The 27,945-nt window shown below is 35.0% G+C and overlaps 3 protein-coding genes across 6 annotated transcripts; 2 read left to right on the plus strand and 1 right to left on the minus strand.

Annotated features, from left to right (window-relative positions):
• The first annotated feature begins 3,116 nt into the window (after positions 1 to 3,116).
• On the plus strand, positions 3,117 to 6,419 carry LOC132270883 (protein NRT1/ PTR FAMILY 5.6-like). The gene is made up of 4 exons (XM_059772085.1): positions 3,117 to 3,383; positions 4,153 to 4,370; positions 4,491 to 5,038; positions 5,309 to 6,419. Exons 1-4 carry the CDS (start codon positions 3,227 to 3,229, stop codon positions 6,192 to 6,194), a joined length of 1,809 nt encoding a protein of 602 aa, XP_059628068.1. The 5' UTR covers positions 3,117 to 3,226; the 3' UTR covers positions 6,195 to 6,419.
• Positions 6,420 to 7,808: 1,389 nt separating this feature from the next.
• LOC132270884 (uncharacterized) lies at positions 7,809 to 16,244 on the plus strand. Of its 3 annotated transcripts, XR_009469596.1 has the most exons (9): positions 7,809 to 8,226; positions 11,617 to 11,793; positions 11,904 to 12,053; positions 12,935 to 13,036; positions 13,122 to 13,192; positions 13,376 to 13,443; positions 13,856 to 14,012; positions 14,148 to 14,220; positions 15,741 to 15,778. XR_009469596.1 is itself a non-coding variant. In XM_059772086.1 (7 exons), the coding sequence occupies exons 1-7, from the start codon at positions 8,011 to 8,013 to the stop codon at positions 15,977 to 15,979; spliced, it is 1,023 nt and encodes a 340-aa protein (XP_059628069.1). In that variant the 5' UTR covers positions 7,813 to 8,010; the 3' UTR covers positions 15,980 to 16,244. The 3 variants fall into 3 exon arrangements, 1 of the variants encoding a protein (XP_059628069.1); XR_009469597.1 differs by having other exon boundaries at positions 13,856 to 14,220; positions 15,741 to 15,817; XM_059772086.1 differs by lacking the exons at positions 13,856 to 14,012; positions 14,148 to 14,220 and having other exon boundaries at positions 7,813 to 8,226; positions 15,741 to 16,244.
• Positions 16,245 to 16,902: 658 nt separating this feature from the next.
• On the minus strand, positions 16,903 to 24,351 carry LOC132270885 (protein DA1-related 2-like). 2 transcript variants are annotated; one of them, XM_059772088.1, is made up of 12 exons: positions 24,083 to 24,351; positions 23,742 to 23,875; positions 23,162 to 23,249; positions 22,904 to 23,018; positions 21,784 to 21,904; positions 21,500 to 21,583; positions 19,840 to 19,956; positions 19,444 to 19,656; positions 19,303 to 19,365; positions 19,058 to 19,173; positions 17,760 to 17,818; positions 16,903 to 17,550 (listed from the first exon to the last, which is right to left on the minus strand). In XM_059772088.1, exons 1-12 carry the CDS (start codon positions 24,126 to 24,128, stop codon positions 17,237 to 17,239), a joined length of 1,470 nt encoding a protein of 489 aa, XP_059628071.1. In that variant the 5' UTR covers positions 24,129 to 24,351; the 3' UTR covers positions 16,903 to 17,236. The 2 variants fall into 2 exon arrangements, with proteins under 2 accessions (XP_059628071.1, XP_059628070.1); XM_059772087.1 differs by having other exon boundaries at positions 16,904 to 17,550; positions 23,742 to 23,899.
• Between the last annotated feature and the right edge of the window lie 3,594 nt (positions 24,352 to 27,945).

Here is a 27,945-nt window from a genome sequence, read left to right on the forward strand (position 1 = left end):
AATGCGCATTACGCATTTGTACAACACTCGCCCAGGGCGAAGCTACATACAAGCCAGAGGTTTTTTAATAATATACTCTTATAATTTGTTTATTTTCAATAATATATTCATAAAATATTACTGCCCTCTTGAAATTTTTTTAAAAATATACTATTGTCTCCCAAAATTCATTTTTGCCCCCCTTATCTTACCAACCGCCGTCCCTGCACTCGCCCCAACTAAATATGAAGTGCTGCAATAGATCCAACACCACTACGTACCTTGAAAAAAAAAAAAAAAAAAAAAAAACAACTTTTATAATTAGCATGTCAATATAAGGGACTTTAAGGAAGTTAAAAGAACAAAAAGGTGCAACATTTAAAAGAAATGTTGGTAACATGCATTATGATTTGAGTATTTAAATGTATTTTTGGTCTCAATTAATGTCGTAGCACTTTTCCACTACCTCCTTTGATAACTCATAGGTTAACCTTTCTTATTTATTACTCAGACAAGCTGCATAACAAAAATCACTTAAAATTGTTAAAAATTTAAGTTTATAAACCCTGGCAACTCAAAATATACTAACAACAAAAATATGCTCCCCAACTCCAATAATATTAATAATAATAATAATAATAATAAAACATAGGATATTCAATTATTAGATTACAGAATGGTATAATAATTGAAGGTTGAGTTTTAATTTGTTGAATATCAGCATTTTAATTTTGTTGAAAATAAAGAAATGCAATTGAAGATTCTGTTTTACTTTTGTTGGTTTATTAAGTCAAAACAACAGATCATAAATCAACGATATATACAAGAAACTGATATTATATATGGTTGTTATTGGTATTGGCAGGCACAGTGTATGGCCGTATGGGCAAGAGAAGGGGGGAGAGAGCGAGAGAGAGAGAGGCGCATCAGTGAGGAACATTGTGGGGTTTGCTTAAGACTGAAAATGTTTGAACGAATCAAGATAGTTGACTTTTCCACACAGCTAGTGTGTGAGAGAGAGAGCCTACAGGTCTCGCACTACGAAATATGATACAACTTGTTTTAGGGGTGATGTTACAACGGTTCATTGTCTTGATCGTTTTGGAATGAAAAAATAATTAGTTATAAATAAATGAATATATAATACTATTTAATAATTTAAATTTTTAAACAAATTGGTTAGTGCTCATCCATTTTAGTTAGTATCAGAATTAAACTCAATCATTGATCGTGTGTTACGCCAAACGTTCGGCCCAAAAAACATCCGAGTGAGTTATTCCTGATAGGTAGGGTGGCCCGACTGCAACGAGGGCGCTGCTAGTTCGGGTGGGTGAGAAGATCCGGATGAGAAAGTGATTGGGTATAAATAAGTAAATATGCAGCACTATCTAATAACTTAAACTTTTGAATAAATGAACAAACACTTAAAATTTATATTATTTTTTTTTTTTGCTTGGGACATAACAATGATACATATTGTTTTGGACACTTCCAAAACTGGGAGAGTGATTTTATAATTATCATTATTTTTTTAAAAAAAAGAATAAAATTAAGTACAATTTGAAACATATAATAGGTTAACAGAAAAATAATATAAAATTTAAAATAAAAAACAAAAATAACAAACATTTAAATCTAAGTTCTAAATTAGTACTTTTATTCATGATTATATGAATAAAATGACCCAAAAAAAAATATTTTATGTATATATTATTATTTTTTATTGTATCCACGCTATACTCCTATCTTATTTTTCTTAGATTTACAATTCATTTATTTTACGGAAAATATTTATATTATAATGTAATTTTTGAAATTAATAAAGAGTGACACACTTATCTAAATAAAAATAAGAAAAAGAGCATGGCCCGCATGATAGTTCTGTTTGTTGCACGTCATTTGAAACTAGGCACATTTTACCTACCTACAATCGCCGTGGCTTTGACCAACAGCTGTTAGTAAAACCCAATCAAGTAATAGCTTGTTAATAAAAGTGTTATACTACGTAGTACATGTTTTTAAATTATATTCTTTTCAAGAAAAAAAAATGATAAATGCAGTTCACCTTTTATAAATAATTTTTAAAAACTAAATAATGTAAATATCCCTTATACCTAGTTCTTACTAACCAAATTAATAATAATAATTTTGTTTTATATTAGATTCTTTTTGTTTCACACTAAAATTGTTTTTTATTATAAAATATTTTTTTTTATGTAAAAGGTTTTACATGTAAAATATTTGGATAAACTACAATAACCTCTCTTTAAGTTTGGCCTAATTACAAGTAAATGAAACATTTTTTCATGTAAAATATTTTTTTAGGGGAGGTCATTGTAAAAGATTTTACATAAAAGATTTTTAAAAAATTATTTTTTAGTGTTTGGCTAAATTCTGAAAAATATTAAATATTATTCTTTTTTCTTTTTCTTTTAGAAAATGAAATTTTAAATTAGATTAATTTAAGATACAGGGAAAAAAAATATTAGATGATGTCGACGATGGTGCTTGAATTAATCTTGAAAAAATGACTTATGCACTTTAAACAAAAGTAAAGACTAAGAAAATAAAAAGTTTTTGCAAAAAAAAAAAAAAAAATGTATTTTACTCAATTTTTATGCTGCCAAACACCAAAAATACAATATATATATATATATATATATATATATATATATATATATATATTGAAAAAATATTTAATGTTGAAACAAAGTGACACTAAAAACATAAACTTTTTAAAACTGTAAGTATCTTCTGAGTTCTGATCTTACCATCCACACTAAACCAATGCCTGTATCTGTTAAAGCAAAGGTGTCAACATGTATAGCCTCTAGTTTTTGACTCTGGTCTACACGTACCACTGTCTATAGACCCTAGTTGGCATACTTCTTGTTCCTATCTACTCCTAATACTGACATTTAAGTTAGATCGATCCAATTGAGATAATATCTCACTCACACGTACTAAATCATGCCTAACAATCCATTTTTATTTGTTAAAAAAAAAAAAAAAAAAAATACACACACACACAGACACGCACTGCTCTTTGAACAGAGATGATAGGGCAAACTTTAACCCGGCCCAGTACCGACCCAAGCAAGAAATTTCAGTATAAAAGCACTAGGAGTGGAGCACACATCTCTCACCCACAAAACTCTAGCTCCATCTTCTCTTCACCCTTTTGTACTTGTTTAGTTCACATTGATTAGTACTATATATCTATCTTGAATATCCATTTTTGCCGAATATGGAGCGAGAAATGGTGAATAGAAAGAAATTAGGGAGTGAAACAATGGAATTAGGTGATCAAGAGAAATGGGTGCATGATTCCTCTGTGGATCATAGAGGAAGGCTACCTCTCCGAGCTTCAACTGGCGTTTGGAAAGCAGCCCTCTTTATCATTAGTGAGTGTATATATATATATATGTGTGTGTGTGTGCGTGTGTGTGTGTGTATATACATATATAGTAGCTCATACTACCCAATGTTATTCACTGAAGTTGCTATGATTGAGTGTGTGTGATTTCATATTCAGCTGCATGGAGGACTTGTTTCATACACATCACATGACTGCATGATATCATTAATTAGAACCATACCGAGAAAATGGCCTTTTAGCATTAAAAAAATTAAAACCACTTTTTATTTATTTATTACCTTCTTTAATTTTAAGTTGTTTCTTTTCATATTTCTTTTCTTTTTGCTTACCATAATCTGGCCGGCTAAGGCACAAAACACGTTTCTTTATAGAATCAAGTATAATAATTAGCTGGAAGGAGGTTAATTAATTTGTAACCATAATCACCTGTTATAGAATCTGAATAAAGGCAAAGGATCACAATAGGCACACTTTTCGGACCTTTATTCACATCCATAATATAAAAAGTAAATAAAAGTAAATATTGGTTGTGTATCAGTGGGTGTAGGGCGTGCATGACTTGTTGCTCTCATTTTCCCCCAACTTTATGCAATGAGCCCGAATCCTCTTTAGTACAGAATGGTTGCACGTGAATGTAGTGACCCGTCTGTTCCAATACTGATGCGAGTGGGAGGCCATGGATTTTACTTAATTGTTCATCTAATGCTTCCATTGCTATCTAGTAATTCATCTAATGGTTCTATTGTGATATAACTTTATGTAACATTTTTTTTTTTTTTTCTTTTTTGATATAGCTATTGAGTTTAGTGAGAGGATGAGTTTCTTTGGACTTTCAACAAATCTCATCACATACCTCACCAAAGTCATTCATCAGGACCTCAAAACAGCAGCAAAGAATGTAAATTACTGGTCAGGAGTGACCACAATGATGCCTCTAATCGGAGGGTTCCTAGCCGATTCATACACCGGGCGGTTTCCTATGATCCTGATTTCATCAGCCATCTACCTCATGGTATATATATATATGTGTGTGCATATATTTTATGTTCTAGCTAGAATATATCACATAGTTATATTTATTGTAACAAGGACACTGAGACTTGTGTACATTTTGTTGGGTGAAATTGATCAGGGTTTAGGCCTCCTAGTAATGTCCCGGTTCATCCCAAGCCTAAAGCCATGTGACAGCGACACGTGCCAAAATCCGAGCAAGGTTCATGAAGTGATCTTCTTCCTCGCAATGTACCTTATCTCAACGGCAACTGGAGGCTACAAGCCTTGCTTGGAGAGCTTTGGGGCTGACCAGTTCGACGAAGATCACCCGGAGGAAAGGAAAAAGAAGATGTCTTTTTTTAACTGGTGGAACTTTTCTCTTTGCTGTGGACTGCTGCTAGGTGTGACACTGGTTGTTTATGTGCAAGACTATGTCAGCTGGGGCGTTGCAGATCTCATTCTGGCAATATTTATGACCGTTACAATTATAATCTTCTATTTCGGAAGGCCCTTTTTCCGATACAGGATGTCCCAAGGCAGCCCCTTGACACCCGTGTTGCAGGTTTTGGTTGCAGCCATAAAAAAGAGAAAGCTGCCTTACCCTTCCAGCCCTTCTTTGTTATATGAAGTTCCCGCCAAATCAAAGAGTTCTCAAGGAAGGCTCCTATGTCACACAAATAACCTCAGGTGAGAAATTATTAATATATAGTTAAATGTTTACATATATATATATATATAGGCATAACAAAAACATTTATTTATTGATCAGACCATTATTGTGAACGACTAGGACCATGTTGTTCCGGACCTTGTAATAATTTCTCCTCATTTGGTCACCAAATAGAGAGATCATGCAACCTTACCATTTCCTATGGCCTTTCTTGATTTCTGGAAACATTGGAAAATTAATCATCTTTTGGATAACGAACCCATGACATTGCATTTTAATTTGTGCAGGTTTCTTGACAAAGCTGCAATAATTGAAGGGAATGAGCTTCTATCAGCAGAGAAGACATCAGATCCATGGAGACTAACAACGGTGACAAGAGTGGAGGAATTAAAACTCCTCCTGAACATGGTCCCAATATGGTTAAGTTCCTTAGCCTTCGGGACCTGCGTGGCACAAACCCCGACATTCTTCATAAAACAGAGCAGTACAATGGATCGAAAGATTGGCGACCATTTCGAGATCCCACCAGCTACCATCTACACTCTCACAGCCGTTGGACTGATCGTCGCGGTCACTATCTATGACCGGGTCCTAGTTCCAGCGCTTAGGAGAGCCACAGGCAACGAAAGAGGCATTACCATACTGCAGAGGATTGGTTTTGGCATGATATTTTCAATCCTGGCCATGACTGTCGCGGCATTGGTAGAGAGAAAGAGGCTAAGCGTTGCAGAAAAAGAGGTCATACAAGGAGGGGAAACAGGTTCTGTGTCCATGAGTGTGTTTTGGCTAGCGCCCCAATTCATGCTTCTTGGTGTTGGGGATGCATTCACTCTCGTTGGCTTGCAAGAGTACTTCTATGACCAAGTTCCCGACGCAATGAGGAGCTTGGGCATAGCTTTCTATCTGAGTGTGATGGGTGTTGGGAATTTCTTGAGCAGTTTTCTGATAACTTTGGTGAATCATATCACTGAGAAGGCCAATGGGAGTAGTTGGTTTGGGAAGGACTTGAACACAAGCCGTATCGATAATTTCTACTGGTTGTTGGCAGCCATGAATGGGTTGAACATCTGTGTTTTCGTGTTCTTGGCAAGAAGGTATTCTTACAAGAATGTCCAGGGAAGTGCTGCCAATGCCGATTCCCGGGTAGGTGATGGGACGGAATCCATGGCTTGATGAAATTCAGTAACTTCATTGCAGGGTTGCAAAATCAATGGAAGAGAGGTTTGTAGGAGATGCAAATGAGAGTAGTTAAATCTGATCTGGATTAAGACGTTCACACACGTAATGGGAACTACTATATTCAGTTTCCGTCTTTCTTGCTCTCGTCTTTCTTTTGTGACACTCCGGATGCTCTTTTTTAATCATCCAAGAATTTCAATAAAATTGATTTTAGGGAAATTATATTTTAGTTCTAAATTTAGTGTTTAAGTATTTGATTGGTTGTTTGGATAACTCTAAAAGTATAATATGATATTCATGTTTGTGAGGATTGGAAAATTGTTTATACTGTTGAGTGTCTAGATGATTTGATATCACATATGTAGTACTACTTGTTAATATCATTTTTAGGGAATAGAAATTTTTAAGGGATGTGAGCGTTCATTAAAAAGTTACAAACTTGTCATTTTAAGTGAACTTAGAACAATTCAAAAAAAAAAAAACGGACATTCTTTTTGGGACAGAAGAATTATCGAAAGAAGATGAACGGATTTTTTGTAATCCGTTATGTGCATTGAAATAGTGTCGTTTTGGCACATCACAACCATTTATGCCTGTGCGTGTGCTTAGTGTACCAAGCAGACTGAATACCTACTCGTTGCTTGTGCGTGTGCTTAGTGTACCAAACAGACTGAATACCTGCTTGTTATTTTGGTGCATAGATACGAAACTCAATACAAACCCATATTAAAACTCGGCATAACCCGTAATGAACTTTTATGCACCATTCAAAGGTGTACCATTTTGGTGCAGCACGTTGACAAGATCACTTGGCCCAAGGAAAGGGAGACCTTCGATCTTCCTCGAAGACCTAGACAGGATTGAAATTTTGGACAGGCAACCTTAGAAGTTGAAAAACTGGCTACAGCCCATGGATCTGGGCTTCTGGCCTAACTAGACAAAGCCCGTAACTATTACCTTCGGGTTTTTATTATTATTATTATTATTATTTCTCTCTCTCCTAAAAATTGAATGTCTTCTTATCATATTTTTAACAACTAAATGCTATTTACAAAATAAGGCAATTTATTATTATTTTTTTTTAAAGTTAGTTCTCACAAAATAATTCTTAAAAACTGTTAAAGAATCAGATTTTTATATAATTTTATTATTTTTAATTCTCAAGAAATAGAAAACTATTATATATATATATTTAAAAAAAAGGAATATTGTGCTGTTTTGAGGAGGAAAAAAAAAAACATGCATATAAATTTCAATCTTTTCATTTTTTTATTTTTTTATTTTGTATGCCATTTGGCACTCTTTGATTGGAGAAAGCAGCAACCGACCTTCCACAGCAAAGTCTCCCACTGAGACTTCACGTGCAATTGGACAAAGAACTTGAAGAATATCCAAGCACCACAATCACATATTCGGCGAAGGGGATATGATTCAATGCTCGTGGCGTCATAGTCAACATACACATCACATGCGTTCATTTCATCAATTACAAATAATCTGCCAGCTCATCTCCAAATCAACGGTTCTGATCTCACGTAAATCTAAAGAAACTTACTGATGACGCAAACCCTAATAACAAGTTAACAACACGCGTCTACTTGAAGTAATTCTTCTTCACAAAGCAATTTGAAGTCTGAAACTGCGTGCCGGTCCCACTACGACGTCGTTTGCTCTTGGTTATCCTCGTCTTCAAGTTGTTTAAAGACGTAGACTCTTCGAATTCGATCTGAGCTCTCGCAAAAAGTGAGCTTTTTAGGTCATTAGATTTTCACAGTGTATGTATACATAAATATATATAGAGAGAGAGGATATGCAAACAGAAGCTAGAGTGGGAATGGTGGTGGAAGCGAGGGGGCAGGTGGCGATAAATTCGGGCCACGGCGGCGTTGTCGGCGAAGGCGGTGCTGCGCATAAGTTGGCGCAATCGCAGATTGGAACGATTTCGCAGCTTCTCGCCGGCGGTGTCGCCGGCGCAGTGAGCAAGACCTGTACGGCACCGCTCGGTCGCCTTACTATACTCTTTCAGGTTCGTTCCGCTGATTCTGTTTCTGAATTATTTTTAATTATTTTTTTTTAAATGGATATTGAAATATTATATTGAAATTGTTGAGTTGGGCTTTTTTCTAGGGTTATTGGAAGTGAGATTAATTACTGATATGGGTTAGATTTAGATGCGATGACATTGTTTACATATGGATTAATGAGTATAATATATAGCTTTGGGGAAATAAAAATTGTGTTTTGGAGGATATTGACTTCAATGCCCAGGATGATTGTATATAGAGAACAAATTGTTGTATATAGTTTAGCAGCTTTTCTGAAGTGGAACCAATCATGCTGGATTCTCAAAGGGTGTTGTTAATGAGGTGATAATGCCACATGGGTTGGTGAATAAGGACATCGGGGACTTGCAAGGGTCACTCCACCTAGAGTTTGGGGTGGTTGTTGAAAAATAAAAATAAAAAAGCTTTTATTGTGGTCAGTAGAAAGCATATTAGGTGTTTGGTGACCCATTATAATAAGTTTTTTTCACAATTAAATTATTTTTAAATTTTTTGGGTAACAATTTTTTTTAACACTTTTATTGCTAATTTTACAATGATATCCTTTAATATGAATCTATGATATTACCATATGCGATAATAGCAAATTTATTAAGGAAGGGGTGTAATTGTCTTTATAAAAAATAAAAGGGGTGCAGTTATCTTTATAAAAAATAAAAATGACAAAATTGTCTTATGAAAAAGAGTTATCTAAAATGTTCAATCTCTACTCAGAATTAGGGATGGCAACGAGGCGGGTTTGAAGCGGGTTTCCCTAAATCCCGTCCCGCCCCTTTTAATTTTTGTCAAGTCCATGCCCGCCCCGAGACCCTCGACGGGTTGGATTTTCATGTTCAGCCCCGCCCCGTTGGGAAATACTGTGCCTCCGTGCCCACCCCGCTAACAAATTTTTTTCTCCCACTTTTTGGAACTTAAGCTCCTGCTATTTGAATGTGGAAAGCCTGGGAATGGCACAACATAAATGAAATTATGTAACATAATTCGGATAACATAATAAACAAAAATAAAAGTTTAATACAACCAAATCACAAGAAGTTCTAAGCTCCAACTTCCACCATAACCAAAACAAAAGTAAATTTAATACCAAGTTTACATATATATATATAAAATATAATTATATGCTTAACGGGGCGGGACCCCTAGGATATGTATACTGAACCCTTACCCGCCCCATGACCCGCGATAGGTACAAAATTTGTATCAATGCCCGCTCCAACAATATAAAAAGTGTTCCTATATCCGTTATTAATGGGGCGGGATGGGGCGGGGCCCCGGCGGGGCGGTAAAAATTGACATCCCTACTCAGAATGCAGTTTTGAAAGTTACAAATTCTAGCAACACTCTACTGAACTAAATCTGGCAAGCATTAAAAGCAATTCTAATGGTCACCAAACATATCTAAACGCAATTTTTCAAAATAAAAGCGTTTTTTAAAGAGTAAAGAAGTAATCCCAAATGGGGCTCCTAATAGGTTAACCTTTTGAGTTGGATACTCCTAACTCCAACAACTGGTATCAGAGCCAAAGAACCGCATGTGGACTCAAGATCTCCTAGCTGGCAGATTGCAGGAAGACAGTAAGACCGGTGACTTTCTAACCACCGGGGTGAGCCTCGTTTAAAGGGGGGATTGTTGGGTAGTTGAACGAGTCCCTCATTGGTTAGTGAACAAGGAAATCTTGGACTTATATAGGGAAAGAATCACTCCACCTAACAGGTTAACCTTTTGGGTCGGATACCCCCAACCCCAACAATTTTAAGGGTACCTGGTAATGGAAACAACTCAAAGAGGCTAAGAGCTAGTATTCCCATTCACCTATTTTTGGTTCAAATTTTCAAAATAATTTTGTTCGAATTTGGATATCTTTTTCAGTCTGGTTTCTTTAGAGATTGTGTAAGATTGCAGTTTTGATATACAACAATTACAAAAGTTGATGTCTTTTTTTATTTCCATTTATTTATTATTTTTTTTTTTCAAGCATGCCTACAAAAGCCCTTGTCCCTGCTGGCATTATATGATCATATACAGAAATGTATTTATTTATCGTTCGTTGTGTACATGTCCTACTTTATTGGGATGTGCTGTCTAGATATGTCCATGTCTTCTTGTGTCCTTACACAAATCATGTGTCTGTATCCATTCCTCTGAGCCCTAGAATGCCTCCCTTAGAAGGGTAGCTTGGAGGGATGGTGTTGATTAGTATGTTGTAGGAATTACATTTGGAGTCCCTATACCTCTTCAGTGTGCCATGCACCACTTCCGATGTCGTGACTCGATGATGAGATCACGAGAGAAAGGGCCAAGCGGGAGCATTGCAGAAGGAGAATTTCAGATGTCAATGCCTTGAATAATATTTCTTTCTTGTTTCTTAGCCAACTCTAATGATGCGTTTGGTGTGCAGGAATGGAATTCCCATTCCAACTATTCTTTTGTTTGGTATGCAATTTAAAGTGGAAATGGTCATTCCATTAGAATGAAAATCCATTCCTGGGAATAAAAATCCATTCCACAACAAAACCTATGGAATTGCCATTCCATTACCAAGTAAATTTTTTTAATAAATCAACTTCCCAAAAAACCTGCACCAAGTCCAAAAATCACCACTACCTTCCGCCTTTCACCACCACCACTCCTGACTTCCACCACTACCACCGCCTTCCACAACCACCACCGTCATCGACTTTCACCACCGTCCACCGCTTTTCACCACCATCGCCGCCACCACCATCGCCTTTTACTATCGCTTTCCACCACCATCGCCGCCGCCACCACCACCATCGCCTTTTACCACCGTTACCACCTTCCGCCACCACCATCGCCTTTCACCACAGTCACCGCCGCCGCCACCTTCATCACCACCGCCACCGCCGCATTTCACCACTGCCACCGCCTTCCACCACCACCACCGTCGCTGCCTTCCACCACCACCGCCACTCCTTCCACCACCACCACCTCCACTGCCTTCCACCGTCACCGCGTTCCACCACCACCGCCTTCCAATACCACCACCTACACCACTACCACTTTCCACCTCCACCACCATCTACCACCGCCACTGCAACCATTTATTTTTAAAAAAATTATAGAAAAATGTCATTTTGTTAATTTAATTTATTTGTTATAAGAGGGATACATATTTGCAACCAAACAATAAAATGAGAATGGCCATTCCCATTCCCATTCCCATTCCATTCCCACTTGCATTCCATTTCATTCCTGCACACCAAACGCAACATAAAAGTTGTGATAGGCTTTGTTCAGTGGAGTTAATTTCTTTGTTTCATTCATATTATAAATACAACTCCTGTCTAAGTTCTAATCTTCACCTGTGTGTTGTATGATATCATCTCTCTAGGTGCAAGGCATGCACTCTGATGTAGCTGCATTGAGAAAGGCCAGCATATGGCATGAGGCTTCGCGTATTGTTGGTGAGGAAGGATTTCGGGCTTTCTGGAAAGGGAATCTGGTCACCATTGCCCATCGTCTTCCTTATTCTTCCATCAGCTTTTATGCATTTGAACAGTACAAGAATGTTGGTACAAACATTCTATGAAAAGTTTCCATTTTACATATAAAATTGTTTTGATAGATCATCCTTGTAGTTGGATTACATCTGATTGAATTGACTTTTGCATGTTGCAGTTACTACAGTTGATTCCGGGACTGGAAAGTCACGGGGAAAATCCAAGTGCAGACCTTTGTGTGCGACTTGTAGGTGGTGGTTTGGCTGGAATTACTGCTGCATCCATCACATATCCTTTGGATCTTGTGAGGACACGTCTTGCAGCTCAGGTAATAATAAGAGGAGCATACCCTTTGTGTGTTATGATTTATGGGCATATTTGTCTCGTTGATTTGATTTCAGTTCCTTATATTTTCATTGGTTGTGTTGTCAAAGTATTAATTGGCATGGGATTCACACTTCTTTGCTCTGCAGTATTATAATTGTTTCGGATGATTTTCCAAATTAAAATCATTGATAAGATTTACTTTTTGCTTTACTTGTTCATTGTTAAGGGGGGTTTGTGCAATTTACTGGGCATGCATCAATGCCTGATGTATTTTTTATCTATATTTTTCTTTTCTTATTTGGGTCTTGCCCCATTTGCCTTTTTAAGAAAAACAGTAGTCGTCTTAACACCAACTCTAATCCTTGTCCAAATGTTGCCAATATTTAAAAAATGAGTAGTACTGGCAATTTATACAAAATTTTCTTTCCTGCTCTCTTTTACAAAAATTTATGTTTCTTTGATAGGTTAATGACCTGTCAATTTATACAAAAAAATTCCTCAAAGACGAGGAGTAATTGAACCTTTACTTTTAAGCAGAAAAGAGTTTGTGTAATTCTTTTTGTATTTAAGTGATGATACAGTCCTATATTAATTATTAATAACAGAAGCAAGAGAGCATTCATCAGGAGGCCTGAGAGAGATAAGAAGAACACATACTGAAGACGTTTAGGACTGTCTTGGGAAATAGTCATGTTTATTTTGTTATTTGTTTTGTATGAATTCCAGTTTATTTACAATTCAAAACAGGCCTATTGTCATATTGAGCTTATCTTTGCCTAATATCTACTTTAGAAGTTGCAAGTTTTGCTGGAATATTTCATTTAACAAGTGTGCATTTGCTTGCACTTATTTTTCTCTTTTAATTAGTCTTAAACTTTGCAGACAAATGTAATCTACTACAGAGGTATAGGGCATACTCTACGTACCATTACCAGGGAAGAGGGCGCCTTTGGCCTCTATAAAGGACTCGGGGCAACGTTGCTGGTATTGTTCTATTTATATTGTTATCCAGTGTATGCTTGATAATATCTTTTATGCTTAGCTGACAGAAACTTTGACACTAATGTAGGGTGTTGGGCCTAATTTAGCAATCAGCTTTTCAGTTTATGACACCTTAAAATCTTATTGGCACTCACACAGGTACTGCCTCGTGAAATAGATTCATTTGTTAATGTCTCAAAATGGCTTCTTGTGTATACTACATCATTCATCCATCTTCTTTCCATTTTCTTTTTCTTTTATTTTTTCCTCCTTTTTTGCTACCTAAACTCGTGCATATATTTCTATATCCAATCACTAAAATATTTATCTTGGTGGCATCAGATCCAATTACTCTAATGCCCTGGTCAGCCTTGCTTGTGGTAGTCTTTCAGGCATTGCATCATCAACAGGTGAGTGATTTAAAGAAACCTTGTGCGGAGGAAGCCCCTCAGAATTTTCAAGGCTGTGCCATTTTCTGCTTTTAAATGATTTCCATTTCTTGACTAGTGAAAACAGAAATTGATTGACTTTTCATCTTTAGTAGTTTTTCTTCTTAATGACATATTTGGTGATGTCATAATGCTGTTTCCTACATTTTCATTCTTAAATTTCGTTCGAGAAGAAATGGGACTGCAAGAACTAACATGTTCTCTTTATATGTAAAGTGAATGGTGTCTCTTTATATATATAGTGAAAGCTGCCATAATGTTGTCTCTTTGCCCAAGCGATAACATCTTGATTAACCATCCTCAACTTGGACTTGTATAGTGAACGCTAATTAAGTATAGTTATTGAGTGGTTTTATTTGAATTATGTTATCAGATATTGCTAAGAAGAAGTTACTGCCTGTAGCTGTCTTCAGTGCTTTAGGTGCAGAGAAGCAGGTTGAGGTGTAGGCTCTGCACCAAGTATTTAACCAGACCCTAGAGCCTGAGACCCAGACAAGAAGTTGGTTTATATGTGGCTTTTGAGAATATTAGTAAGGAAGTCAACAAAATAATGCATTTTTTTTTTTCCTTTTCAAACTATATTTATTTATTTAAGAATTTTGCTTGGGGTTAACTCCAACTCCTACTTTTTATTTTTGGATAACTTGGCTCTACATACATTGCAGTTGGTTCTGTTATTCTCAGGTGAACCAATTCCATTCTCCCAGTAAACAAAATGTGAGAGGTGTCCTCTTTGAGGTATGCTTCTCACCTAGGCTTCCTTTACCAGTTGCTCACTAGTTATGCTGGGATCCTACAAGTTTTACATTCATTTGTTGAAAGCTCCTTTAATTAATATCAGATGTGGTTAGTCATTCCAACTCCCCAACCAAAAATAATAATAAATAATTTATTATTATTATTATTATTATTATGATTATTATTATTATTATTATTATTATTATAAGGAAAATAAGAAATGTGTAGTCTCCGTTTTGGCAGAAAATAAGAAAAAAAAATTCCCTAAGAAAAATAAAAGAAAAGTTTTATGGAAATGTTTTCTGAAGTGAGCTGGAGAGGCATAAAATATTTTCCTAGCATCTGTAGAAATTGATTGGATAAATTGAACTAATATTAAAATATCTATGGGTTTTAGGGTATATTTTATCTTAAGTGGCAATGCTTTATTTCAAACTAATAATTTACCAGAAATTGTGGGGAAAACTTCTCTCTTTGCTACAGAATTTTTTTTCATTTGCAACACATATTTCCGGAGGAAAATTTTGTTGGAAGTATTTTTCGTAGAAACAAACTGAGAGCCTTTAAGGCCTCAAGTTTCTCAATGGGGCTATATAATCATGAGATATATTATCAATTCTCCAACTTGTCTTGGACTTCTGGGAAATTTTTAATAGATTTATTCCTGTTACATATTTTCTTTGTTGGGAAAAACATTCCCAGAAACATTGTTTTATCAAAAGTACCGGAGCTTTAGTGACTACATATAAAAAACTAATGGATGCTTTCTAAGCAAACGAGATGTGATCATGGTCAAGCACATGTTGTGGGTGGCAGAAACCACTCAGCAAGAAACATGGGCCGCAAAATCTGTAAACCTTGAATTGCTTTGAGCTGTGTAAACCTTGCTTTGGGTAAATGTGATTTCAATAACTTGTATCAGAAGGAACCCACTGCTGCATTCATTTTTTTCATTTAACCATTGATTCATGATAGCTAGGTTTGCTTCATTCAAGGTCTAAAGCATGATAAAACTCATATTATTGTTGCAAGTGAGTTATACATCATTTTGACCTATTGACCATCATTGACTGCTAATTACTACATGTTCACTGTAATTATCAAAAGCAATTTCATAAGAACTGTTAGTTTGTTCAAATCGGCATAAAGAAAATTTCACCTCTAGGTTGATTTTCAACCATCAGCTAAGCAATCAAAACTCCTGCCGTTTGTCCAATTCTAATAATAAGACAATTGAGAATTCTCTCTTAGGTTCTTAACATCAGTTATCAATTATACTAATGGGATCATGAATAAGTCAACACATGACAAATCTGGTAGAATATGATATTTTTAATATTCCCTTTTGTAATGCGTCTTGTTAATGCTTTCAGTTACTCGTTCTGCATTGTGTTTATATTCGGGTTAACAATGCATCCACTCTGAAGTTTGACAGCCTTGATGAAATTCACTTTAGAAATATCGTTGGTTAGATAATGATTGTGTACAGTTCTTATTTTGTTCTCTTATATACTTTCCAGTAACATTCCCTCTGGACCTTGTGAGGCGACGGATGCAGTTGGAAGGAGCAGGTGGCCGAGCCCGTGTTTACAAGACAGGCCTTTTTGGTGCATTTAGACACATAATCCGAACTGAAGGTCTGCGTGGTTTGTACAGAGGGATTCTGCCCGAGTACTACAAGGTAGTGCCAAGTGTTGGTATCGTTTTTATGACTTACGAGAAACTGAAGCAGCTTTTATCAGATATACCTGCCAGTTGATCGGTTGCTGCTCATATCTAAAGATGAGGATGTTGATGAAAAAGGATGGGATTGTTGGTTGTAGTAGTTAGAGTTGAAAGAAGGATTATTATGTGATATTTCCCCTGGTTAATCTCATGGTAGTAAATTGTGTATGCTGCTATGAAGAACCATATTTTTCCATGTACAGATTGGGAGAGATTTGCCCAGATAGTCACATGATGTACTATTTACTGTTGTTCTTCAAACATCTCTCAGTAACGTGAATAGCATTGAACATTATTTATGGCTCCTTTCTTTGATTCTCACAATCTGTAATTGAAGCAGTAGCTTTAGGGTAGAAATGTCATAATTAGTTGGTTCGGATCTTAATCTCTATTTTTTCTTTCTAAATTAGTATGTTGTCGGTACTTTTTCAAGTTAAGGAATAATGGAAGTAGAAAAAAAAAAAGTACACTCTAAAATTAGTACCAAGTTGTTATGTACTCCTCCGGTGTTTTGGTCCTTTTGGAAACTGTGCTTTACAATTTTGATCTCATAATAGTTAGGTGTAATTGGGATGGAAGGAGTACACTTTATCTGAGTGTGGGGTCCATGCTCAATCTTTTTTTAACAAAATACTTGGACATAAGATGGCCCAGCTTTTTGTATACAAGTGAGACATTGTTTGGAAAGCTACTATTCTTTGACCAAATATAATAGAAAGCAAACTCACACTCCCTCTATCTGCTCTCTCTCTCTATCTTAGTTTCCTAAAAGGGTGTCCACCACACACACACACACATATATATATATACACACAAAATATATTAGTAAAACAAGTGGGTTTATTATATTATTTCAGGCTCTTACTCCTCTTTCTATCTCACTATGTATAGAATGTAGATATAATTCAGGTGGAAGCGCCCCCAATCGCAAGGTTTACAGAACTAACATGTCATACATGTCGAGTGCCAAGAGCAATCACATTTAAATTGTGCGGTAAATTTTTTTATTGGAGTATTAGTTTGTATGACAAATGTAAATTGCCACCCAAAGTAATACAAAATACAAAGAATTTATCCTTTACATTTACATAGAAGACATGCTTATTTTCTTCCTAGTTGAGAAGACATGCTTATTAGCTTTTCAACTTAATTTCCCATGGAAACTAGGGAGAAAAATCGAAGCTTCCATGATCAACTCAAACTTTCTGAGGGGCGATTCTACGATCTCCAACAGATAAAATAAACCTAAGGAATCTCCAACAGAGATGATCCGTACACGTTATAATAAAAATTACAGAGGAAAACTTCCAGTTAGGCCTATGTGGTCCAGAGTACGACGTAAACCATATTTATTGACAGCAGTATTAGCAGCCCTAAATCCTTCCCCATAAGCCGGGGAAGCATCATGAGCAATCTGATGCATGAAATACTCCCCCAGCTTATTCTCAACATCAGACTTTCCGCCTTTCTTAGATGACGAATACGATGAAGATGATGATGTAGATGGCATATTTCTGGATCCAGGCATTACCTCTGCTTCAAGCCACATGTATGAAAGTACTTGACAGATACCTTCCTCTACCTCAGGATTCAGGTTTCGGTAACCTGCATAATATATTGAGGAATTTATAAGGGGAGGAAAAAGTGTTCCTAAAATATATATATATTTAAAGCGTGCATCCACAAATAGATTTGAATAGTTTGGATGAGACTTGCCACCAGCTATTGTTCCTCCTGTCCATCATGATTTCGTTATTTATCAATATGTTTCTCTATCACTACTTCATTCTAACAAAAAGCAATCCATATCGTACCTTTAAGACGTAACCAGCCATGCATCAACTCATGAGCAAGAATTGCACCTGTTAGTAATCTGTATCAAGCAATGATGTCCAACTCTGTAAGAATTCAGAACCTTTTGCATAGGCTTGGCACTTTTCAAATGGAACTGACATATAATTTTGAAACAAAGGTATACAATTTCCAATGTACGCATAAAAATATTGGTTGATTTTCTAGAAAGGAAGAATTTGACAAGATTTATTCTCAACATAATCCCATTCCTATAAAAAGTGAAAATAAGAAGTGTATAAAAATTTTGTTTAAATAAACCTCAAATGGTTTGATACTACAGCCTGATAATGTTAAGGCCCAGGAACTGTGGATCTGATATTTGTATTCTTCCAGAAACTAAAAATTATAACTAGAGGAAGCCATCGCAAGTATTTAGGCATTTGTGATCCTAAGCTAAATCTACTGTAATTGCCACTAACATCCGTAATTTAATATAAGCTCCACATCTCCTCAAATACTACTTTTGAGTTTTGGCAATAGCATTTTTTTTTTTTTTTTTACCTTAATGTTCTTTTTGTACAAAATATAGAGAAATTGAATGAAAATGGGGTAGGAGGGATGGAAGAGATATGTGTAGAAAGAGGAAGGAGCCTTTCCTAGTGCCGTTTGAGTGAAAAGAAAGAAATTAAAGAAGGAAAGACATATTGCATGATTCGACCATTGTTATGTTATACCCTTCAAGAATTAAAGTGAAAAGCTTTTACCACATTAAAGCTTTTACCGGATGATTCGACTATTATTTTTCTTAGAAGAAAGGGGATTCAATGCAATTTAAAATATATTATGGTTAGTAATAAAAATAATATAAAATTTTAGCAAACAAAAACAACAAACATCTAACTCTAAGCTCCAAATTAGTGATATCATTCATAATTATATTAAAATGAGCAAAAATTATCTTTTTATATTGCTGTTGTTATTATTATTATTATTATTGTTATTCTCTCTATATATATATAAAATATATGATGCCGTATCTGTGTCCTATTTTTTTGAGATTTGCCGTATGGCCATGTCCATATCGTGTCGTATCCATGTCCGTACCCGTGCTTCCTAGGTTCCTGGTGGCTTCTTTAGAATTTTTATAAGTTGCTTGTTTATATAATAAAATGATAATGTCATGGGTCTATTTAATAAAGTTTTTGAAACTTGATGACTGCAAATCTGAACTCTGCAAAAAGCATGGGGGATATGCAAATAATACAAAAGGTTTTAAAAAAAAAAAAAGAATGGTATGTAAACTCCAAATTGACATTACCTTGGGAGGCCATACAGAACGAGAATGGCTGTAACTTCACATTTTCTAGTCAGCTTCTGATGTTGTGTTCTCATTCCTACTAGTCGGTGGCCCCCAATTCTTGGCCTTTTATGTATCTGGATATTTATATTTATTTTAAAAAATAAATAAATAAACTAATGAGGAATCTAATAAATTGGGTACATTAGCAAGATTATTACAAATGTAGTAAAAAGAGCAAAAGCAAAGTGGGGCCAATGTCATACACTGGTTACAGTTTGCTCCTCAGATAGGCATAAACCCCTCGTCTCAGGCATGTGATGGTAACCCTGGAAAGAACTAATCCTGAATCAGAGAATTTTCAGAAATCAGGAACAAAGGAAATGGAGGAAGAAAGCATTTAATACATTTTTCTCCCCCACAATAGCTTCATTTAAGGCTTGTCTTTCAACCAGAAGCATGGGAATTTGCTGATCAAGTTTCATGTTCATTCCTTCATAGTAGTCTCTAATGGCATGATAAAGGGGTTGACAGTCACCAGTATCCATGATAGCGGATTCCATGCACTCTAAACATAAACTCCGTCCATCTCCTAAAGATATGTATCTCATATTCCAAGACTGCAAGAATGGGGAGGGGAAACAAACGATGACATATCAAATACTGTAAGTGTGATGATCGTTTGACATCAGAGGCAGATTCTCATTAAAAATATAATAATAAAAATTAAAATGAAACGTTTTGGAGGTAAAGTTGTTTTAAATTTAATATAAAAATTAAATTTCAGTAGCTCAGATCAATACCTCCAAGCGCTCACAACTACAGCAACGGGCAGTATCATGCTCATGTGAAGGACAATATTTCTGGGTCCAAAATGGATGGCACCTATACTCAATCAAACCAGCTCCGTTTGTTGGAATCTGAAAATATGTCAAAGTAAAATTATAAACATAAATACGAGATCTCTAATAAATTCATATTGACTGCAATACAAGGCTCCAAAGTACATGGTCTCAGCTAGGCTACATATGATGATTCTTTCTCGACCTTATTTACTATCACAATTCCTGTTAAGGAAATAAAAGCATATATTCTTTTTTTTATAATTAATATTGATATAATTAGAGAAAATAAGCAGCTGCCATTTTATTCCTAAACACAAAACAGAATTTTATAATTTGAAATGTGCATAATATATATGGTGAATATAATATTTCTAGATGGTTTTCCATTTGTAAGTGTGCAGTAGTATTTTCAAGGGGAAGGTATTACACATAGGAATATAGGATAGTGGAAGTCCAGGAGATTGGGCATGAATGAAAGCTGAGACAGCCTTGGCAGGATGGGGATAGAGAGAGAGAGATGGCAATACAAGGCCCAAGCAGTGTGAGTTCCAAGCCAAAGGACACCAGGTGAAGAATCCCAATAATGCTGCCTTTCCTTCTTGAGAAATGAGGCAGGGGTCATCCCTTTTTATAGGTGCCCATATATATAGAGGAAAACATTGAAAACGAGCATAAATGCCAAGTTGGAGGATAAATAGCTAGGTGGAGTCTGGAGATTGTAATGGAAAAGCCACAATGTACCAATTTGGCAAAGGAGAATATGTAGGCACAATGGAGAATGCACTGAACACAATATGTGGTGAATTTGAGGTCATGCCATGACCATGCATTTAGCTCAAGGAACTCCTTCAGGCCTCAGCCCCACTCCCAGCACAGGTAGAAATCAATGAACTGGATTCCATCAATTGAGGCAGCTTTAATTCAGTTTTAATGATGCTGAGGTAATGAAGATGCAGTGATGGAGACTGCCTCATTCATAGAGGCCAAAGTGCAAATATAGCAAGAATAGTAATACCCCAGTACTGCCCCTAGTGTTGAGGTTAGGACCAAAGCACCGTGTGTAATGACCATTTCAAGGGCCGAACATGGCATTGCACCAGGGGGCTGGCTAGATAGGAGGAGGATAACTGACCAAACTTCAGGCACCATCTAGCAAAGGGTGTTTGGGGTGGTCAGGAGTGTGCTGTGTATTTGTGCAATAGTGACATGTGGATGAGGTATAGTAGGCTCAAGAATATACACCTCTTATATAACAGTCATTTTTAAGGTATCACATGGAAGATATAACTATTCGTTCATTTCAAAATCAAGATACTTCACAATCAACTTTAGCAGATACAACACAAAAGCTATAACAATAATATATAGTTATATTGTTAAAGAGATCTTGAAATATAAAAAAAATTATCAGAGTCTAAAGCATAACCAAAATGTCAAACAATTTGGTCATTCTTATGGGTATGCTGGTATCCAGAGCTCGAGTGGGCAAACCAAGTTAAAAGGAAAGACATCAGTGAGATACTTCACTAACTAAACCAATTACTGAAGCATAAGATAATAAAGAGTGCACAAAATATTGAAAAAACAATCCTAATGTGCCTAATTACTGCTTCCTTACAAATTGGTGGCAAACTTCACATTTGGGATGGTTCAACTCTTTGAAGCAGGACTTGTGGTATGCATCCCTCCCTGACAAAGAAAACTTGAATCAACAGAAAAAAACCAATAAGAGGTATATACAAGAAAAATTCAACAGCATCTAGTCCAAAATAATATTTGCAGTAAACAACACAAGAACAGTCTCTTTTGTTTGGGGGTTTCTGTGTTCATTTCTTTTTGCCCTCTTGTTTTCCTTTTTGTGTGGTTGGGTGTGAGGATTATTTAAACACGGGGACATATTACCTCATGCTCGGTGATTGGGAGACCACAAGAACGACAACAAAAGCACTCCGGATGAAAAAAAGTTCCCATGCATCCCAGATAATTTCCATAGCCAATGTCACGGTTGCAGCCACCACATACCCTGCAAATTATAGGCATACACATACACGATTGATTAAATTCCAGGCTAAGAAACTCATGACTTTCCTGATAGAGCATGATCTTACTAATGCTCTGATAAGAAAAATTGAATCACGAATGGCCTGAAGCTATTGTATTGATATAATCATCCAAAGAGGCTTGCAGGCATAACTTACAGCCTAGATCATCTTCATTGGATATTAGTGATAAAAGCTAAAAATTGAGTACACAGAGGAGGAAAAAAAATTAAAAAATTGCATTACCAGAAGCTAAGGATATCAGCTTCTTCATTTTGCCAACTAAGGAAGTCAAATGAACCATTCAATTAAGTAGAAATCTTACTGAGCATGAACAATTTAATAAGCATTCTGGAAATTCTGCATGCACATAGGAACACACTTATGCTTCATACTCAACTAAATTCAACAAAATCTTTCCCCAACCATTTAAGGTAAACTATGTGAGTGTTGTTTCACCATTTTACTCTTTTCAAGGTCATAACATCAATCGAATAATGTGTTATCATATCTTTCCTCACTATATCAACCTTTACTAATTTGGTCTTTTTCACCCCCAAGCAATCGTATTGCCCTCAATGTGAACCACGTCACTTCATCCTTGGTGCAATTATTGATTGTAAAAATAAATATGCTTCATAATCAGGAGAAAAATCTAGGAAACACTAAACTAAACCATAATTTGAAATCAAAATATAAAACCATTAGTGCTTGCGTTAGTCAACCAGTTACACTACATTATTAAAAGACATTAAAATGATACGAAATTTTCATGTCCTGTCCGCTCACTTGACTTTTTACTCGGCACCAATAAATGTGGTTAGTGAACTTGGCCAATAGCAGCCAATCACAAAGTTCTTTCAACTATGCTACTATGTACTAAAGCCAAAACAACTGATACTTGGTATTAAACACCTGACATTTTTATATGTTCAACTAAGCAGCACACATGTACAAATTACAAGTATGAATAGAACTATTACCTATAACCTTTGGGATAATGTGATGTAGGGGCACAAGGAGGATATGAAGATGAATTGAGGCTATCCTGTACTGCCCTTGCGGGATCTTCATCACTATTTGTTGGCAATCTGTATCCTAAAGAAATCCAAAATCTCAATTGGAACTTTGTGAAATTTAAGGAGAAATTTGAAAGCTCTTGTAGCTATTAGAATAAAGGGTGGGGCTAATGAGTGTGATAGGAGTGTGACCTTCTACAGCTTTGCAAAATAAAAACCTACCATTTGGTCTCTTCAAATCTTCAGCCAAAGAAAGTGCAATTGCACGGTCTACTTCCTCTGTGTCTTTCCCAGCTCTAGAGCGATCATCCTAGTGAAAATTGAGAAACTTGTAAGAAAAAAACTTTCAACGTTTTAAATCAACATGTGAGCAAGAGATTAGCCAAATAAAGTTTTTTCTAAATAATCATAGCATAGAATGCAAGCACCACTAAACACTGTATGACTTCTAGCGACCGGAACAAACAACACTGATAAATCTCCCAGGATGTATCACATAGGTTTCCCTATGTTTATAGTGACACTTTTTAAAATTTGTTCATAAAACTAATCTCAAGTACTACACAATTACGGCAATTATATAAACACTTATTGAGCAAATGATGATTGACATATACTGTGACTAACTTGGAATGAACAATACATGATGAGACCACAAGTTGCTTAAGTCTTAGTAAGAAACACAGATTCGGAAGGATAAAAAAGTTGAATGATTGATAAGAGAAGCATCTAAAGTATATAATAAAACCATAATCATTGCAATATGATCCAAATTCCAATAATGAAACAAACTAGAATTTACCAAGGATCTAGCTGGAACAGGCCAAACCATATTTTCCTCGCCCAGAAACTGTGGGCGTTGCCCAGTTCTTACTCCACGATCCGACCCGTTCTTGAAAAGCTTACTCAACCATTTCATGAACCGAGACCTCCTCTCTGTGTAGGAAGAAACAAAGTGCCCTGCTTAAACCCAGACCACAATATGATTAATCAAAGCAAAGCACAATAATACAATACAATTGATTCCAGAATCCATCAAAATTGAATGCAATATCATTGAAGCAATTTGTCAAACAAGTTGGTGACGTGAATGAGCCAGCCATTAATAAACACCAAAATTGATGATTGTAGAACAGATTGTACCGTAAATACAAGGCTGAGAGAGGTGGTTGACGCCCGAAGAAGACATGGGGATCGAAATGTATGTATAGATTTGCCGGAATTTGGAGGAGGAGAAAAAGGAGAAACGGAATGAAAAGGACGGATGGAGAGAGTGAAAGAGAGAGAGCAGAAGAGGAAAAGGGTATGGAGAGAAAGGAAATAGTATAATATAGGGGGAGAAGGAAGAAGAATGGCATAATTAAAAGCTAAGCTTAGAAAGAAAGGAAGAAAGAAAGAGGGAATCTCTGATTGATAGAGAAAGTGTAGAGAGAGAGAGAGAGAGAGAGAGAGATTCTTAGCTTGGGAAAGCAATGAAGAGAAAGTGGAAGAGATCGGGAAAAGATGAGAATCTGCTGAGGCGGAAGAAGAAGAAGATGATGCAGAAAAAGTAACGGCTGAAAATTCGAAAGGAAAAGAGCTGCGGTAGGCACACGCACATACTATGTGTCTACACAACTTTTTCAAGTTTTGAAGGGAATTTTGCCGGGTAAAAGGCCCCAAATTGAGAAGTGCCCCTGATACTGTTGATAATTACGGAACTGTCCATCAACTAGCTGAGGCCCACCAACGTCTGGTGGGGCCAAGTAGTAAATTAACAGACAAAATAGGCTTGATTAGATTATCTGAAAATGAGAGAGCACGATGGTCGATTCTTGCATTACGACATTTTATTCCTTTATTACTTTAGAGACTAATTAATAATTAATTATACGTGCAGTAGAACAGTTAAAAATTGATTTATTTAAAAAAAAAAATAGAACTTCATTAATTTTACTCTCTCTTTTTTTTAATAAGAATAGTGTTTTTTTTTATTTATAATATGTTCCACTATAAGGGTGGAACTGAATTAGTTTCTTTGTAAAGTACAAACTTTGATCTCTTAAGTAGACTTTTAATTTGTCGTTGCAATGCAATTAAATCGAATATACAACACAATACAAATGTAAAGATATTTTATTCTTGATTTAACAATGTTGTAATATTCCATATATAATATGTTGTATAAATTTTGCATTCTCAAAATAAATGTGTTGCATGAGTTGTATAAGAAAGTCTACAATATATGTAAAATATTTTTTTCAAAAAATATAAATTTTTTAGGTAAAATGTTTTCCTTTATTTTTATTTTATGATATTTGGTAGGGGTAGGATTCGTGTTCGTGTCGTGTGGATGTAAGGGTATTATACTAAATAGATAAATCCAAATCTAACCCATTTAATAATTATGTCAAAAATCTTTTAACACTAATCCAAATCTAACGCATAGGTTCATAATTTTACATGCTAAGTGTAGATTTTCTGAAAATAAAAATTACTTTTTAATTGTAATTGGGTCAATAATTCATGGTTATAAATTCTAGGTATACAATTTATATATATATATATATATATATATATATATAATTATTATTTATAAGTGACATTGTGCTGATTACTGATTTAATAAAAGTTAAAAGGTTTGTGCATAGCTTTTTTTTATTTTTTTTTATTTTAACTTTACAAGTGATTCTAATAACTTCATTAATAATGAAAGATATGTCAGGTATATGCCTAAAAAAATTTTAAAAATTCTTACCGTCAAGTCAATCCTTCCAAGCAGAAAGCACAAAGGAATTATGTCCACATGTCAAAATCATTTGAACTGATTTTTTCTTATTTTAGTTATAAATATAAGAGCAAAATGCCCAAAAAAAAAAAAACGATGATAATAAAATTTTAAAACTACATAGTAATTCTTTATAAAAAAGGAAACTTTCTCGAAGAATAAAAAACACTCCTAAATGTTTCAAAATTGCGAAAAATCCATCATCCTTCTATTAATGGAGCAAAAAAAATAATAATAAAAAAAAAATGACTTTATGTTAATTAAAAAAGCAGAACTCTTAGATAGACTGATGGTAAATTTGTTTTTTTTTTTTAATCTGGAGCAAGAGATAAACAGAACCAAGAACAAAAAACCCAACAACAAAAACAAAAACACCTCAACCAAGAATAGACGCAAGATCCTTGGCAATTGTTTGACAATTTTGAAGTAAAAAGAATAGACGCAAGATTTTAGTACTTCAATACCAATAAAAGGAAGCAAAGTGGTTAATCAAGACCAATTTAGAGCCAGCAATCGATTTTGTTTTGTATTTTTTACTTTTGCCAGTGATTTTGCAGTGAAACAAAAATACCAAACGTATTTGATAGTGTCTATTGCGATTTGAAAAGTACCAAAATGCTTAAGAAAAGGACGTCAAAATCGAAAGCTAAAAAATGATGATTCTAGTCGCTACCGCACTGTAGCTAAAACATTGTTCACAAAAAAATAATAAAAAATGTAAAATGACATTTTTAACTAACCATTTAAATTTTCAAACTTGCTACATTTTCTTACCAAAATATGTTTATATTTTTGGCTTCCAAAAATCTTACAACAAATATACATTATCAAATAGGTTTCCAAATAATATTGAACACATTTCAAAACATAAACATTATTTCTACTTCAGACTAAACTAAAAGTACAAAGCAATTGTGATTGCCAAATGAACCTTAATACTTTTAATTTCTACTATAAGAAAATGGAATTTATAAAAAGGCCCTTGTCTAATTAGTTGTTGTATGATTACAAAAACAGGGGACAAGTACAACACATTATCAAGTCAAAAATCCTTAACACTAACCTAATCGGTTTATTAAACAAATAAACGTGTTAACCTATTTATTAAAACGAGACATTTAATATTTAATCAAATACTAAATAATAGAAAAAATTTGTTATAATTAACCCAAATATTCAAAAAAAAAAAAAAAAATCATAAGTCATTAGATAAGGTTTTTGTTAAAATGATTTAACTATTCATAATAATTGAGTTTAAACACATAACATATTACATAGGTTATATCCACAATTATAACATATTGAGTTAAATGGGTTATAAACGGATTACACGAGTTGAACCCCTCAATTCTAACCCGACACGGTTAAGTAAACAGGTTAATCTTGTCGACCTTTTCATGACCCAAACCCGTTTATAGCAAACCCAAACCCGTTTAATTCGTGTTATGTTGTCGTATTGTCGTAATTTGCACCCCTAGTGTTTGGTAAAGGTTTAAGTCAAGGTTAAGACCGAGCAAATTAGATGGGAAGTGTAAAATAAATTGCCTAAAATTAATGGATAAATTATTTTTGATAAATTTTAATATATTTTTTTAAAAATATTTTACAACAACCAAATACCTAAAAAATATCTTACATTCGAAAAAATGAGATACCAATGCAAAGCAGCACTTTCCTTCTAATGCTGGCTTCTAAGGAAAGCAGAATTTCTTCTAATGTTGGCTTCTAAGTCAAGACGAGCGAGATTAATTTTATATACCCAAAGAATCAACCGATCTACAATTTAATATATATATATCTTTTTTAAAAGGTAATGTACAGTTTGACATTGGGTAGTAGACATTAATATAAGGATCTGATCTAACTGGAGAAACTGAAAGTGGCACAAAAACTGAGACTTGACAAGTTTAGGCCAAAGCTTTGCCACTCTGTTGCAGTATCTGATCTAGCCACTTTATGCTCACAAAACATAACAAAGATGCGTGATGAGTTTATCAAAAAAAAAAAGATGCGTGATGAGCCAACAGGTCACTAGAATATTACTCTCTTCTTTTAGGCTGTCCCTGTGATCGTCTCAACAATGCACAGGGGACCAAACTTGTTGGGGGCAAAAATCCTCTTTATTCCGTCCAGTTAGTAAAGTACATTACAAAAATAATGTGACATTTCCTAGGATCTAAGATTCGCTACTTGGTTTGTTTTTCATGAAAAACCTCCTCCTTAATCTCCATTGATCACT

This window comes from Cornus florida, unplaced genomic scaffold (genome assembly GCF_030987335.1).
Source record: "Cornus florida cultivar Cherokee Brave unplaced genomic scaffold, ASM3098733v1 CherokeeBrave_3.0.0_Hap2_Chr08, whole genome shotgun sequence".
NCBI lineage: Eukaryota > Viridiplantae > Streptophyta > Magnoliopsida > Cornales > Cornaceae > Cornus > Cornus florida.

Bases quoted from the DNA above. Each gene is read 5' to 3' on its own strand.
- LOC132270885 (XM_059772087.1), bottom strand. From the start codon at position 24,128: ATGTCTTCTTCGGGCGTCAACCACCTCTCTCAGCCTTGTATTTACG. The intron at 23,900-24,082 runs GTACAATCTGTT...GGGTTTAAGCAG, and splicing joins CTCTCAGCCTTGTATTTACG to GGCACTTTGTTTCTTCCTAC. The intron at 17,551-17,759 runs GTACGATATGGA...TATATTATGCAG, and splicing joins TGGCTGGTTACGTCTTAAAG to GTTACCGAAACCTGAATCCT.
- LOC132270883 (XM_059772085.1), top strand. From the start codon at position 3,227: ATGGAGCGAGAAATGGTGAATAGAAAGAAATTAGGGAGTGAAACAATG. The intron at 3,384-4,152 runs GTGAGTGTATAT...TTTTTGATATAG, and splicing joins AGCAGCCCTCTTTATCATTA to CTATTGAGTTTAGTGAGAGG. The intron at 5,039-5,308 runs GTGAGAAATTAT...TAATTTGTGCAG, and splicing joins TGTCACACAAATAACCTCAG to GTTTCTTGACAAAGCTGCAA.
- LOC132270884 (XM_059772086.1), top strand. From the start codon at position 8,011: ATGCAAACAGAAGCTAGAGTGGGAATGGTGGTGGAAGCGAGGGGGCAG. The intron at 8,227-11,616 runs GTTCGTTCCGCT...TCATCTCTCTAG, and splicing joins GCCTTACTATACTCTTTCAG to GTGCAAGGCATGCACTCTGA. The intron at 13,444-15,740 runs GTGAGTGATTTA...TATACTTTCCAG, and splicing joins AGGCATTGCATCATCAACAG to TAACATTCCCTCTGGACCTT.